At 38.3% G+C, this 16,763-nt stretch overlaps 1 protein-coding gene across 3 annotated transcripts in view; it reads left to right on the plus strand.

The window, feature by feature from the left end:
• Positions 1-16,763, plus strand: part of LOC134741613 (eye-specific diacylglycerol kinase) — a 329,906-nt gene that overhangs the window by 12,254 nt on the left and 300,889 nt on the right. For 2 of the 3 annotated variants that reach the window (XM_063674462.1, XM_063674463.1), the window contains exons 2-5: positions 1,797-1,883; positions 2,005-2,134; positions 2,786-3,092; positions 12,664-12,832. In XM_063674462.1, the coding sequence (XP_063530532.1) occupies positions 1,797-1,883; positions 2,005-2,134; positions 2,786-3,092; positions 12,664-12,832 (693 nt within the window). The remainder of the gene's footprint in view (positions 1-1,796; positions 1,884-2,004; positions 2,135-2,785; positions 3,093-12,663; positions 12,833-16,763) is intronic. The other variant, XM_063674464.1, reaches the window with a different exon arrangement.

Here is a 16,763-nt window from a genome sequence, read left to right on the forward strand (position 1 = left end):
AAAGGGTTCGAAACGTCGGAATGTATTACAAATTTAATATAGGCGATAAAATCCGTTTTTCATAGTTTTATTTCATGAGTAGCTAAGCTATCGCGGTAACGGAAGACAATTTCCTGAGGGTATTAAGCTTGACTATATCAAAGATATAACTCCGTAATAGATGGATACAGTCTAAGGAAAAAACGTGCCTCGAAAATCACGAAAATTTGATTCTCGATCAGATGGCGCCACTACCTTTGGCCTACTCTCGTATAGAGGGCGTTGACGGTTTCGTTTATTATTTAACAATTTTAACGCATATCAGTGAAAGAACATGGGTCAAAATCATAAAAATATTTAAAGCAAATAAAAAGAAATCGTTTATCCATATTTAAATACATTTTATCGTATTTTTATAAATCTTCATTTTTAGTTTTAAAGTGTGTCGATAGATGGCAGTGAATTTACTGTGGATACAAAATTTACTATGACAGTACCGCTCTATCTTATTATTGTATTATATCCTCTTTGACTATATGCATCAAAAATTTGCTTTTCGTACGTTCTTTTGATATATATAAAAATATATGTGACGTTTTCAACCAAAAGGTACCACATTGTCGCTTGTTGATAAGGTTGATTTCTAATTGAAGCTATATGGAAATAGCGTCTTACTGACAAGCGACAATAAGTACCCTTTTGGTCGAAAATGGCACATATATGAAATTTTCTCTTTTATGAAAAAAAATATTTCTGGACACAATTTAAGAATCACCCATTTACGATAAATAAAGTTTGTGAGGCAGAATTGAAGTCGTTAAGTCATTTAATTAGATCTTTCCGTTGCGATATAGCATAGATTATTTTATCTAATAGGTTTGTGGTTTCATCAAAAATATATCAACTATAAGTACTTATCTAATCTATTGCTGTATACAAATTACAAACATAAAACGGCGGCTTATTTGAAAATCAGTTTCATAGGTTTTTAAAGGGTCATAATCATAATCATATTCATAATCATAATCATAATCATAATCATAATCATAATCATAATCATAATCATAATCACAATCATACTCATAATCATAATCATAATCGTTTATTGCAACCATATTACAAGGTGTTGGTTATTTTATTAGAAAGTACATACATGGACCCTACTATTGTCGGCACCGCGCATGTAATATCTCTGCATATCTGGTGCTGCAGGCTTCCATAGGCTACGGTGACTTCTTACCATCAGACATTTCATTAATCATACAGCTTTCAAACCACAACGCCTGTTTAATATACGCTCAATGCTTCATACAGTGAGGCTAGAATGACAAGCCGGCCTAGCCAAGGTCACAATCGCTATCGCTTCAACAACGAAACGCTTTGTGTCTCTTTATCACGTCCATATGAGTGCAACAGTCAGTTGCGTTTCGATCTACGGAGCGTAAGCGAATTGGCACTTTGGCTACGGGGCAAGAGCGCGCGATCAAAACGGAACCCCGAGCCGAGCGGAGCGGTGTGAGCCGCGAGTTCGCGTCACTGTCACGTCGCAATCATTTGCATATTGTGCCTCACACGCGACACGGCACGCCACGACTCAACGCGAAATTAAAACTTCATATTTAATGACGTGTTAGCATATCGCCCACACAGCGAGCACGATTTTAACATAAAAAACGGGGTTTCTAGGTAATATTGCTTTTATTCACGCGCTTTTCATATGAGTTCGCAGTAACTGCTTGCTTTTACTATATATTTTTGTTTATGTTCTATGTGTTTGACCGCATGTTGTATGTTTTGTATGGTTGTTTTGTTATCAGTCATTGCGGCGCCGTTGCTGCTGGGGGTGCACGCAATCGCAGAACTCTGTAGACACGGCTAATGAGATAAATCATGACTCGGAGATTGTGCGTATAAACTATGGCCACAGATGCTTTTACGCTGATTAGCTCATTTAATATCTTGACGAACAAATTATGAATTTAAGAGAGGTTTACACGGCGTTATGATTACTTTGTCTGTCTCCAGGCACTGCAACCGAAGCTGTCGTTCAGCTCGAAAGAGATCGTGGCCCTGAGCTGCTCGTGGTGCAAGGACGCCTACCACAACAAAGAAAATTGCTTCAATCTGCAAAGAATAGGAGAACAGTGTTCGCTCGGTAAGTACGTAGATCTCATGGCACGCAAAAGTTTTTATATTATACTCAATTAATTATATGAACACGTGCCTTACGTTATTTATTAAACGATTATTGATTAAGCAAATTTTCTATTTATATAGCTAGCTGCAGTGACTATTTATATTACCGTTTTGCACTTCCCTCTACACCTGCAATCTGTGGGCTCAGTATTCGTAACGGGCATATGGGGCTCTTAGGGTCCAGTACAACAATGCGTTTCGGGTGTTGATGGGGCTGCCTCGTTTCTGTAGCGCATCGGGGATGTTCGCGGCGGCGCGCGTGGACTGCTTCTACACTACCATGCGTGCACGCGCGCGCGCGGCATCCCTGGTGCGGCGGGTGCGCGGCAGTCCCAACAGCATTCTGCGATTGATAGCGGACAGGGTTGACTGTCCCTACTTGTCACACTGCGAGGGATTGCATTCTCCCGTTAGTGTTATTTTGTTTTAAATTTAAGTCTAGCTGTACCTACCTACTAACCCCTTAGTCTTGTAAGTGTTACTAATAAAATGTGTCTTGGTTACATGAAATAAATGTATTGAATTGAATTGAATTACTCCTTTGTCAGCGCTCTGAATGTTGATAAGAATAGGTTAAGTATGTACTAAGATATGAATTTATTTTTATTAGGTTTACAATGCAATGTCACCGTCCCACCGTCGTGGATTGTCAAACTTCCAAGAAGAGGCAGCTTTAAATCATCACTAAGAAAATCGCCAAAGAAGAAAAGCGCCTCTAAGAAGAATGGAAAGAGTTCCAAAAACGAGCAAAAAACGTTTGTAATCAAACCGATACCTGCTGAAAACATGAAACCGGTGTTGGTGTTTATCAACCCGAAGAGTGGCGGCAACCAGGGCGCCAAGCTGCTCCAGAAGTTCCAGTGGCTGCTGAACCCCCGGCAAGTGTTTGACCTCACGCAGGGAGGGCCGGGCCCGGGGTAAGTGCATCTCAGTATTTTACAAAACTACTGGTGCTTAGAAGAATTTTATTATCTAAAAAATAACAATACATTTCTTAAAAACGACCTTCTCTATGAAATAAAACTAAATTAAAACTAAAAACTAAAACTAAATAAAAATAAACTAAGTGCTTTAGTTCCATAGGTGCGTAATTGATGCCCGATAACACCTACTGCCGGAGAAATTGCCCCGAATAACTTTACTTGTCTTTGATTTAATCACGCAATGCTCAAACAAATTAAAAAATTTAGTTATTTGATATTTTACTACGGCCCACGTCAATGATTCATCAATTAAGCACATTTTTACGCCGTAAACTCTTTTATAAATTATATATTATATCTATTCTGTAAAATTTATAGCCTGTATTCAAAAATACAGATTCCAATATTTCCAATTCGAAATAATCGGTCGAACGAGAATTTATATTGACAGTGATGGTAAATTAATTTACATAAATGTATTTTATTGTATTCCTTATTTCTTCAGAAAGGTAAAAAATATAAATCAAACATGATGTGATCTGTGATCAATCAATCAATCTTAATTGATGTGATAGAAAATACTTATACTATTAAATAGTGATGAAATAGTGGTGAATAGTGGTGAATAGTGGTGAAAGTCATGTGACGAGAAAGGTATTACGAATGAATGTGGAGGGAAGTATCGGGAGAGGAAAACCGAGGAAAAGGTGGATGGACTGTGTGAGAGATGATATGAAACGAATGCGAGTGAGTGATGAGATGACGGGCGAGAGAGAGGTATGGAAGAAAAAGACATGCTGCGCCGACCCCAAATGAATGGGATTTCGTCGTACTTTAAAAAAGCTTAGGTATGCCTATTTTCTCATTGCTCACATCAAAGTCTATCGAAGGTAACTAAATTCGGTAGCTGTTTTAAAAAATATAACGTGGAAAACTACGTTCGTAGGTACCTATGTGATATTTCGTACCTACTTAACCTACTTTCAAAATTGGACTTTATTGCTAAGTAACTGCAGAGAGCTTTTGGCGTTCACTATGCAACAGCTCTTTATAAGAGATTGTAGTTTTCAGTAAAACTTTACCGTCAGAAAGGCTTTTATTCGTCAGCCGTGAACAACTGAACCTATTTACTTAGATAGATAGATAAAAACTTTATTCAACCACAACTTACATGCTTTTGTGACACAAACAATAACAAGAGACAAAAAGAAAGTTGACAAGCGACAAAAAAAAAAAGGCAACATACAATTTGACACTAATATCAGTAATAACGAATTAACAATGTACGTTTTTTATATTAGTAAAGGGTCATGTGTTGTGGTAAAGAATAGGCGCTGACTCAGCATAAATACTGCGGAGACCGCAGCGCTGATCTTCCGTCAGAACCTTAAATATACCTACAGTAATGAACGATCAGTGCAGCGCTAGTTAATGTATGTATGAATATACATACCGAGAAAAGATATGCACTGCCTTTTGCCCTTTGTCTCGTCTTGGCGGGGGCACGGCCGTGCCCCCAGATATACAATATATGTATTGTTGTGTATCTAATTCTCCTGACCTCTCCATACTGTCATGTTTGTACAAACCCTTGTGTAATTGTTTATTATGTAACGTGCTCCTTATGTACAATAAAAAATATTTTAATTACATTAAATAATAATATATTATACGAATATAGATATGCTTTATTTGATAGCTCAATCGATAAGTCAATGAATTCAAATTGACATTGTCCTCTAGTCATAGATAGCTAAACCATGAAGGCCTAACAACTCTCCCTCGTTATTGAATTCAAGCTCAGGCTAGAGGTTTAGGCGTGTTGGTGCTTTTCTATTTCTTGAGCTGCGGCGAAGTACGCGTTCTGTAGGAATCTCAACTGTCTCTGGCAATGTAGCTTCTGATGCTTTTTCTAAAGCTTGAGGTTCTGGTTGTACATTCGTAGGTACAGGTAATGTTACCGAGTCAGACACGGCACTTTGCCTTTTACTTGGGCTTGGTACATTCTGGGCATCATGAACACCTTCAGGGTTAATGGGCGCAGACGTTTCTACATCCGGTTGAATTGGTGTAGGTTCTGTAGTCGGTGAACTTGGCCTGGGTAAATAGACGTATGGAATATCACCGCTGCATGACGTCTTTTTTATTTGATCTGTATGTCACTGATGTAATTTTCCTTGTACTTCGACCTCGTAGTGAAGTTTCCCTTTTCTTTCTGTAATTGTTCCAAATTTCCACTTGTTGCTGTCGTACATTCTTATTTGAACTCTATCACCTCTTCTAAATTCCTTTTTCACAATCTTGCCATCAAACTTTGTATCAGGAGATTCTTGTAGCAGTTTTTCTTTAATTTCAGAGCTTCGGAGCCCGCGTATGAATTGGACACGTAGGTGTGTGTCAAATGTTGTTTCTTTGCAATTATGGCATATGAAATTGCATTTACCTCCTATTTCTTTGAGTCCGGCTACATAATTGGCTATACTTTCGCCTTCATGCTGTAATCGCAGGCAAAACTTGTGTTGTTGTGCTACTTCACCGGGTTCGGGTGCAATTTGATTTTTCAGTATCTTCACTAGGTCGTCGTAAGACTTTGTTTCAGGCGTACTCGGTGCTGTTATATTTTTCAACACTTGGTAGTATTTCGGCCCGATGCAGTTTAAGAAAATTTGTAACTTTATACTTGCATCCGTAACGCCTTTAAGAGTGATGTAATTTTGTAGCCGTTGTAAATAACTATCGAATGATTCGTGTAATTCATCGTAAGGTTGGAGTGTAATTCCGCTTACTGGTTTTGTATTTGCGCTTTGATTAAGTAATGCGCTTTGCAAAATTATTTGTTGGCTTTGCATACCTTTCATGGTTTCCATCATTTCGGTGAGAACTTCTGTTAGTTTTTCCATTGTAAAGGAATTCGTCACCTAGCTGTAGTTTGAGGTGCCACGGATATAACTTCACGTGGAATTGTTCTTTTTTTATTATTTAATCACAACTCGGCGCCATTCTGTTGTGTATCTAATTTAAATAATAATATACGAATATAGATATGCTTTATTTGATAGCTCAATCGATAAGTCAATGAATTCAAATTGACATTGTCCTCTAGTCATAGATAGCTAAACCATGAAGGCCTAACATGTATGTATATATTTATGTAAGATGGGTACTATAAATATTTGCAAAAATAGAATTTAGATCATATACTTAATGGCGCAGCAACCCAAAATGAGTCTTGGCCTCCGACACGAGTACACGTACGGTGCGATTCGGGAAATGAATTAAGAGATTCACTAGATATGAAATAGTATAGATATGTGACGTCTCACGGGTAAAGGTACACCTTATGGCGGTTGGAGATTACGCTATTATCAAAGATAGATATAACTCCGTAATAGATGGATACAGTCTAAGGAAAAAACGTGCCTCGAAAATCAAGAAAATTTGATTCTCGTTCAGAGGGCGCTACTAGCTTTGGCCTACTGTCGTATAGATGGCGTTGACGGTTTCGTTTGTTATTTAACAATTTTAACGCATATCAGTGAAAGAACATGGGTCAAAATCATAAAAATAATAAATGCAAATAAAAAAAATCATTTATCCATATTTAAATGCATTTTATCGTATTTTTATAAATCTTAATTTTTTGTTTTAAAGTATGTCGACAGATGACATGACAGATGAGATGAAATTCACTAATTTACTGGGGTTACAAAATTTACTATGACAGTACCGCTCTAGTATAAGTTACTCTATGCTATTATTAACGCCGCTCCAATTAATATTGGATGGCGCTTACGTCGCATAGCGCCGCAATAATTTACGACGCTATGAGACGTAAGCGCCATCCGACATAAGGTACCTTTTGTATAATGTCACATATCTTTACTATTTCATATCTAGTGAATCTCCAATTCATTTCTTGAATCGCGTCGGTAGTAGCGGAAAATAACCTATCATATTTTTTAGATACGTTTGCATACTTATTTATTTTGGTAATTTCTAAAATGGCTCCAGCGATTTCGATGAAATTTACAATATGAAATTTACGTATGAAAATGGCAATTCGATCAAGCTGGGGTACATTTTACAAATAATTAGTTTGCCCGAGTTTTCGCGGTAGCCCGGTGGGTATTAAATTTTAATGATTCTAATTTTCAAAACAGAGGCTAACGAGGGTGAAAAAGCAATCCAGCTAGGTTTTATTGTTGGTAAGATTCGCTTTCGAGTGTTTTGAAATAAAAAATTCAATATTTATAACATACATTAATTGGTGTGTGTGAAGTCCCCAATCCGCATTGTGCTAGCGTGGCTGCCTATATGTTGCTAGTTGCCACGTGCAGTGGGACGTAAGTATATATAAATGATCGTGATGATGATACAATCATTGATACAAATATTAAATAATTTAATTGATTCGGAAGATCTTCTCAGCAAGGTGTCATTTAGATGTCCTACGTATCGTACACGGTCCACCGCTTTACTATCAGTTCCATTCACTCGCAAAAAATATGTAAACAACAAATTTTTAGCAAGAGCATGCAATATATACAATAAGAAATATTCACACATTGATTTGTTCCAGCATAGGTGTAATAAATTTGTTTCTGTCATCAAACAAAATAAAAAACATAAAAAATGTCAAATTTCGTTAACTCGTAGCTAGTAATAAAGTTGTAAAAAAAAATGTAATCTTGTGTTGTCTTGTTATGATTGTTATTGTAATTGTACCTATTTGATTTAAAATTCTAAATTGAAAATTGTGCTTGTTATTTTCCAAATTCTAAATTATGCTTGTTATATTTTTAATCGTGCTCGTGGAATATTACTGGATGTTATTGTTAAATTCAACTTACTACTTATTCAAAATACCTAATAATTGTACTTTTTTTTCGGAGCAAAGGAATTTTGTATTAACTATAAGTGGAAACTCTTTTGCCCTATGTTCTAACTATATCTTTTACCCTATTGTATTATTATGTGCTGTATGTTTCCTAAATAAATAAATTAAATTAAATTCAATTTACATGATATAAAGTCAAATTTCACGGATTTTCGAATGAATGCTCGCAACAAAATAGAATTATACTGAGTTGGGTCCATTTCGTGATGCACACTTGATGGTCTCTTCTTTTCTTGCTGTTGTTGTCTGTACATGTTCGTACTTGTGTTGTGATCGTCACGAATAAATGTCTTTTATCTTTTTTTTATCTTTATCTTTTGAATATGATAGATTTTTTGCCGCTACTGTAGGTACAAACGATGATATTACATAATACAAGTAACATGAACATTGAATATTCTTATAAATATGATTGAGCATGAATATGTTGTATATAACGTTGAAAACCATTGGTTCATTGTGCAACATGGGGCGTAAGCTAAATATTGCAAACGAGAGTATAGTTAAATCGCGACGGCTTGCCGGAGCGATTTATAGACTCGAATTTGCAATATTATTACGCCCTGAGTTACGCACAATGTTTTTCATCACAGCAACAAAAATGAAGTATAGACAAAAAACTGTGTTAATAATACTAGAAACTTCATAACTCCCTAAGGAAAACGCTTTTTCTAGTGCAATTCCACATTTACCAAGCGAGTGTGATGAAAATATATTTACATATTAAACGGTTTTTCTTTATTAAACATTAGTGTGAGTACATAAAGGATGACTCACGTTAGACCGGGCCGTGTCCGGGCCGGAGCTTCCGGCGCTTACTTTTCTATGACATGACAGGTGATCACGTGATGCTTTCCATAGAAAACGAAGCGCCGGAAGCTCCGGCCCGGTCACGGCCCGGTCTAACTTGAGTCATCCTTTATTCGATAGATCTTCGGAAATAAATTGAAGGCTAGTTTCGATAAAGTGATAAGTAACCTGTTTTCCTAAATTCTGAGCACATTCTATTGCTAAGGAAACAAGCGTGAAATATGAACTCAATAATGATTTGAATGGTTATTACGTGACTGCTTTTAAGCTTATCGTGGCGCTTTGTAAGGAGTTCAAAGCTAAGTGAGTTATTATGGGCTTCCAACCTATCAACTAATTTGACAGATAATTTTATACCTGCCTCCTGTCAAGAAGCGTTACCTAATGACTGCTGAAGCGAGGACAGGTCTGGTGCAAGTGATGCTCGTGATTCTTTTAAAATGCCAAAGGGCTGTTTTTACATAGGTTCATATCATATCAATACTACTGTATCAACATATCGTCATATCAACATATTGTATGTCAAAATGTTGTTAGGTACTCCTTAAATGAATATTTAGAAGAAAATAAGTGATGTATTAAGTTAAATCTAGATGTATTTTATTATTGCATTATAATTTTTTTTTAATACTACGTCGGTGGCAAACAAGCATACGGCCCGCCTGATGTTAAACAGTCTCTGTAGCCTATGTACGCCTGCAACTCCAGAGGAGTTATATGCGCGTTGCCGACCCTAACACTCCTCTCCCTCGAGCTCTGGCAACCTTACTCACCGGCAGGAACACAACACTATTAGTAGGGTCTAGTGTTATTTGGCTGCGGTTTTCTGTAAGGTGGAGGTACCTCCCCAGTTGGGCTCTGCTCTAGATCTGGAATGACATCCGCTGTCCTGTGCCCTACCACACAAAGCGAGACTATACTAGCGACCCGCCCCGGCTTCGCACGGGTTACACAAAACCTTTACAAATTATACACTAAAACCTTCCTCAAGAATTACTCTATTGATAGGTGAAAACCGCATCAAAATCCGTTGCGTAGTTTTAAAGATCTAAGCATACGTAGGGACAGACAGACAGCGGAAAGCGACTTTGTTTTATATTATGTCATAAGTCATAAGTGCCTCCCTCCTTATTTTTTGCTGCACCCAACAGGGCACATAATGTGATCTATAATTAGCCTCATGCATGAAGTTTATATTTGAACGAAATATGTTTTATTCGGATGTTTGTTACCGTTATATCATGTTACAAATGCATTTCCGTTTTTAAATTACCATTTAATTACTTAATATTATAAATAAAAAGTACAAAAATTTGACCGCGAAAAGCTAGTGAGCGAAACGCTCGAAACGCCACGTGACGTCACGCGTTCGACAGATTAGTGTCATTAGTAGCAAACGTCAGTTGGGCCGCCCAACGTGTGACGTCGTCACGCTCTGTCGAATTCGCGCCAAAAATTATGAGCGTTTCAACCGCTCAAAAATTTTCAACATTTTAAATATTTTTTAATAAAATAATGTTAAGGTTTACAAAAGTATTTTTATCATTTCCGGTGTTCCAACGATATAAATTATGAATCCAAAAATAAAAATAAATTCATGCATGGAGCTAATTGTATGTATATACCACATCTGTAACCATTATGTGCAATGAATGTATTGAGTATTGAAAATGTTCTACGCCTACCTTCAATGTATTGACTTAGGGTTTAGGTTATAAAACACTGTTGGGACTTAACTTACGGGTTACATAGGGGTTATAGGACACTGTTGGGACACAGTTCGATTATTGGGAATCTACTATTACTTCTATTTCTCTACTTTTTGTAACAAAATATAGCCTTCCAACATTTTTTACTACAAGAGAGTTCTCGTAGCTAACAAAAACAAACGTAGTATCACTCCATACTACTGTCAAAGATAGATATAACTCCGTAATAGATGGATACAGTCTAAGGAAAAAACGTGCCTCGAAAATCAAGAAAATTTGATTCTCGTTCAGAGGGCGCTACTAGCTTTGGCCTACTGTCGTATAGATGGCGTTGACGGTTTCGTTTGTTATTTAACAATTTTAACGCATATCAGTGAAAGAACATGGGTCAAAATCATAAAAATAATTAATGCACATAAAAAAAATCATTAATCCATATTTAAATACATTTTATCGTATTTTTATAAATCTTCATTTTTAGTTTTAAAGTGTGTCGACAGATAGATGGCAGTAAATTTACTGGGGTTACAAAATTTACTATGACAGTACAACTCTAGTATAAGTTACTCTATGCTACTGTGATACTGAGGCGCTCTACGCCAGTTGGCCGAATGTTAATTGCAATTAACCATTAACCAATACAAATTGACCCGTAAACCGTAACGGACGGTTACAGTTTACAGTTCAATTTGTACTGGTTAATGGTTAATTGCATTAACGTTTCGGCCAACACTGCTTCACGGGTTAAAACTACGAGACAACAAATCGCGTACGTAACAATATGTAATGTTTTTTTATCTACAGATATCAGTACAGTTATAGGTCTTCTACATATCTCAGGCATATCGTAAAATAGTTTTTCTACTCGTCGAGTATACTCTGTGTATTACAACTTCACATGCAACACTACAACCTTACTCTTTTCAACGTTGGATAGTCTATGGCACTTCCGACTCAAGCATAAGAGTTTTATCGATACGGTTGTAAATTATAAAAATTTTGAAAATGGAACTATATTCGATAAAAATTTCTTGTTTAAGGAGACTCGATTCAATGCAAATTAGCCTACTTAAACACGCAGCTGCGTCGCATCTGCTTTGTGATTGGTTGGCCAACAAAAACATTTTATTTTATGTTGTAGTAGAAATAATTGCTTTACGAGTCAGAAACGCGCATGTGACACCCTTCATATAGCAACATCCATACCCTACGAAAACCGCTTAGCGTTGCTTGTTAGTCTCCATAGGCTACGGTGGCCAAAATCGAGAGAAAAACTGTCTTAAAATTGAATTTAGCGCGGAGCAGGTACCAGGGCCTCATGAGTTACGAGGAGGTGTCGTTGACCAACCCCCCGGGGGCGCCGGGCCCGGCGGCCGGCGCGCGTACGAGTATGAAGGTATCGCGGGCTGCGGCAGCTCGCGTATCTTAGCTGTATACTTTTGGTTTCGGTTTGGTTTGGTGGTATGATTCTACTAGTTGAAAGTATTATTTTTTTGTCTCGTAGAAAAAGTACTGTATACAATAGTGATATAATCAAGCTTTTCAATCTCGTACCTTAGTTAAGCAACTCAGCAAGCTTCGTTGCTTAAACACGGTACTCGACTGAAAAGCTCTCTATTATATCACGATTGCATAAAATACTATTTTAATTTATTTATTATAAAAAGAGAAGTACATTAATTATTGCTACTTATCTGCCAAACTGCATAGCTGTTTGTTGGCAGAAAACTTATTCTACCCTCCACCACTGTAAATTAAGTTTATATTGACGTTAAACATATTTATACGTTTTACGGTAACACGTACTAAAGGTATAGTTGGTCAAACCAAACTGTCAGTAAATGAGAACTTCCCCTTCCTTTTCTTTTGGTTGCGCGGCCATTTTCTAGTACAGGCGGCTGAGCTTTAGAACTAAAATTTGTTTATACCTACATTACATTTTTAATTACTGATAACACAAATCAGCTTCTTGCAGCTAAGCCTACAATCCATACCTGACCTAATAACTTCTTACCAGCCGCCTCAAAGTCAAAGTGAAGCACTTGTCAAGTTTTACAAAGATTTCAGTAAAACGGTACTGCTAGTATAAACATGCGGGCCTCTACATATAAACGCAATTGATAGCTAAATTTGTCCTTTTCGATATCAGGTTGGAGATGTACCGCAAGGTGCCGAACCTGCGCGTGCTGGCGTGCGGCGGCGACGGCACCGTGGGCTGGGTGCTGAGTGTGCTCGACCGCATCGGCACACGGCCCGCCGTTGGCGTACTGCCGCTGGGCACCGGCAACGACCTCGCCAGGGCGCTCGGCTGGGGCGGGGTAAGAACACCTCCTAACATTGTCAGGGAACCTGACAGCTGTCAACAGTGGCATTTCGGGTTGACGAACAACAACACAGAAACAACGAGATATTAAGTACTATCCAAAGAATATAATCCGTCTGTCTGTCACCCGCCAAGCCGGGGCGGGGCTGCCGGGGAGCGCCATGGTAGAGTGTATATACTCGATCCCATGGCGCCCTCACAAACGGTAGAGAGGATACGAAACGCCGGAGTGGGTTTAGTGGGTAGGGCCAGGTTCTCCCTCCCCTCTCGCCAGTGAGAGGGGACAGGAGCGACGAGTCCCCCCCCCCCCATCAATGGCCTTCACGCGGCCGGGGGGACGGTGCGTAACAGCATTCGCCCACTCCGTTAACAAAAAAAAAAGGCTGTATCTCATGAACCGTGATAGCTAGACAGTTGAAATTTTTACAGATGATGTATTTCTATTGCCGCTATAACAACAAATACTAAAAACAGAATAAAATGAATATTTAAGTGGGGCTCCCATACAACAAACGTGATTTATTTGCCGTTTTTTGCGTAATGGTACGGAACCCTTCGTGCGCGAGTCCGACTCGCATTTGGCCGGTTTTAGTGCTTATCCTGTATAACATCCAGAAAGGAAAATGGGGACTACCTACGCGTAGGTACGTGAATATGCCGTTTATGGACTGCGGTCGTCCACTTTCGTTAAGGCGGCAATTAATCTAATGAACGTTTTTTGCAACTGGGCTTATAAAATTAAATAATAATTTTATGTTAATAAAAGTTTTTAATAAATACGTGGATGAAAAAATACAATCTTGCCTTTTATCAAATCACATCATTTATTGAGAAATTTGCGAACTAAGTTATATACTCTCTGTAAAACTCATTTTATACCTTGACTTTCAACAAGTTTTTCAGATCAACCTAGCCCCAACTAATAAGCAAAGCTTGTACTATGGGTACTCTAGGTGGTACAGTCGCCATCAGATATATCAGAGCGGCCGAGGTGCTCAATAATATCTGAACACGCACTCTAACGCCTTGACAATAGAGCCGTGTTCAGATATTTGTGAGCGCTTTGGCCGCTCCGACATATCTGATGGCGACTGTACTAGGCGACGATATACTTACTTAGATAACACCCACAACTCAGGAAAATGTTCGTGATAAACTCACAAATAAAGGCCCTTACCGGGATTCGAACCCGGGACCCCCTGCTTCGTAGGCAGAGTCACTACCCACTAGGCTAGGAGACTGTTATTCTGCCTATCTACTATAGGGAGCGCATAAACTGTAGGGGGCAGCACAGGAGACGTCAGATTTTTGGCGCAAGGCGTAAATGTGTAGTTTATGCTTCCAAAGTAGCCTACAAGATGGCAGGACTTGCTTTGGCGTTAAGTGTCAATGTACATGTTTATGGTTCCGATTCAGGCCACTAGATGGCATACCCTCCAACGCGCATGGTCCCTAGTCCCTATACTCTTATACTTATATAAACATAGATGCTGTTTACCAAATTTCTTGTCAGCGCAATCTCTAGAAGTTAAATTAAGTTGCAAACATTTGCAACAAGATTACAAACGTGTACTCGAGAATAGAATATAAGCAGGGATTTCAAATCGGTGGGTAATATCATAGAGTAACTTATACTAGAGCGGTACTGTCATAGTAAATTTTGTAACCCCAGTAAATTCACTGCCATCTGTCGACACACTTTAAAACTAAAAATGAAGATTTATAAAAATACGATAAAATGTATTTAAATATGGATAAATGATTTTTTTTATGTGCATTAATTATTTTAATGATTTTGACCCATGTTCTTTCACTGATACGCGTTAAAATTGTTAAATAACAAACGAAACCGTCAACGCCATCTATACGACAGTAGGCCAAAACTAATAGCGCCCTCTGAACGAGAATCAAATTTTCTTGATTTTCGAGGCACGTTTTTTCCTTAGACTGTATCCATCTATTACGGAGTTTTATCTATCTTTGGTAATATTTTACGTAAACTTTGTCGTCAGCGTTAATTCCTTGACACGGAAGCGTCATATTGTAAATATAAATGTTTGTATGCAAATATACAAATACGATCACGCAAAAACAGCTGAATGGATTACGATGAGAACATCGCGTTGAAAATAAGGGGCTAATACGGGACAAGAAAATTATTATGGACTCAGACATACTACCATGCCTCACATACGGGTGCTAAACAGGGACGCTTGATCTCAAAACAAGAAAAAAAATTCAAACAACTCAAAGAAAGATGGAGAGAAGCTGCCTGGGAATAGAATTAAGGGACAGAGTGAAAAATACGCTTATCCGTAAAAAAACTAATATTACGGACGCTCTAACTTTCTCACTAAAACGAAAGTGGACGTGGGCAGGTCACGTGGCCAGATACAACGACGACAGATGGACCATCAGGACAATAAAATGGTCTGGACCACGGGGCACGCGAGCCAGAGCAGAGCCCGTCCGCGCGCCAGGTGGGCGGACGAGATAGTAGCGAGAGCAGGGCAAAAGTGGCTCGATACAGCCACAGACAGAGACACATGGAACACTTTGGGGGAGGCTTTTACCCAGAAGGGGTCCACACATTTATGATTTAATTTCTGTTTAATTTTTGTTTTTATTATTTTATTTCTTAATATTTTAAATGTATAGTTTCTTACTACCTGTATATTCCTGTGTGGAATTAAATAAAGCTTTTTTATTATTGTTATTATTTATTACGGGACACGGGCATCGATACGAAGACGAAGTTGCGAAAAATATACTACAGAAGACCGACTTAGAGCATGAATTGTCGTATTTGTATACGTAGGTAGTAGGTACGTCGCGTCGCGTCGCTCAGACACAGCCAGGAAGAAGAGCTTCACTCCTTCTGCTCCATCGACCTGCTGTTACCGAAAGTGACGTCCCATAATTGTATTCTGTTCGCCGACGACATCTCGATTATTGTCACAAATAATAAGATTGAAACTATATAGGCCAAGCAATAAGAAGGTATAGAGGGCACATTTTTTGACTCCGTAACTTTGTTTGGACTAGTTAGGAGAACATATCAAGTCCCCGGCCGTAGCCCTTGAGCCGGGGGGAGGGGGGGGGGTGTGAAGGTCCCATTTTCGGTCTTTGCGTCTTAGCGACATGACTACTTATAGCTGCCGTAATGACTGGATGCAACATACTCGTAATAATATGCAAGTTTTATCTAAGACTATAATTATATGAATTTTATTAGTTTAAACTAGACAATGAATATTTATTAATTATAGTAAACATACCTTGGAAAATGCTAATGTTATATAAAAATTTTGAGACTGATTGTTGATAGTGATTTAAAATGGAATGGACATATCGAACAAAACAAAATTAATCGATTTATTTTTATCATGGACACTTGAACAGTGCGCGCAACGGCAGATCAACAAACAGCATTGATGGCCTGTCACAGCTACGTGGAATCAGTGCTTCGATATGGACTGATCGTGTGGGGAAATGGTAGGGTAGATTTTCAGAGCTTTCATGACACGAATATGTATGACACGAGGCACATATGACACGAATATGTATTCGTGTCATATGTGCCCAATGCCTTCTTGTAAACCTCTTTTCTCAGAATTAAATATTCTCCCTCTACCCTGTCTCTATGTGTTTGAAGTCTCTAATGTTGTAAAACTGAATATGAACTTGTTTAAGACAGCCAAGGAGGTGTTTCCTAAAATAGGAATACAAACGCTTATTGTACCTAACAGAAAAGAACTGCTGTTTTTAAAGGGGCCCACTGACTATCAGTCCGCCGGACGATATCGGCCTGTCAGTTGTTCGGAACTGTCAAATTTTTTTTCTAACTGACAGGCCGATATCGTCCGGCGGACTGATAGTCAGTGGGCCCCTTAAGAAAAACTGTTACTCGATGGGTGGCACCATAA

The sequence above is a fragment of the Cydia strobilella genome, chromosome 5 (assembly GCF_947568885.1).
Source record: "Cydia strobilella chromosome 5, ilCydStro3.1, whole genome shotgun sequence".
Lineage (NCBI taxonomy): Eukaryota > Metazoa > Arthropoda > Insecta > Lepidoptera > Tortricidae > Cydia > Cydia strobilella.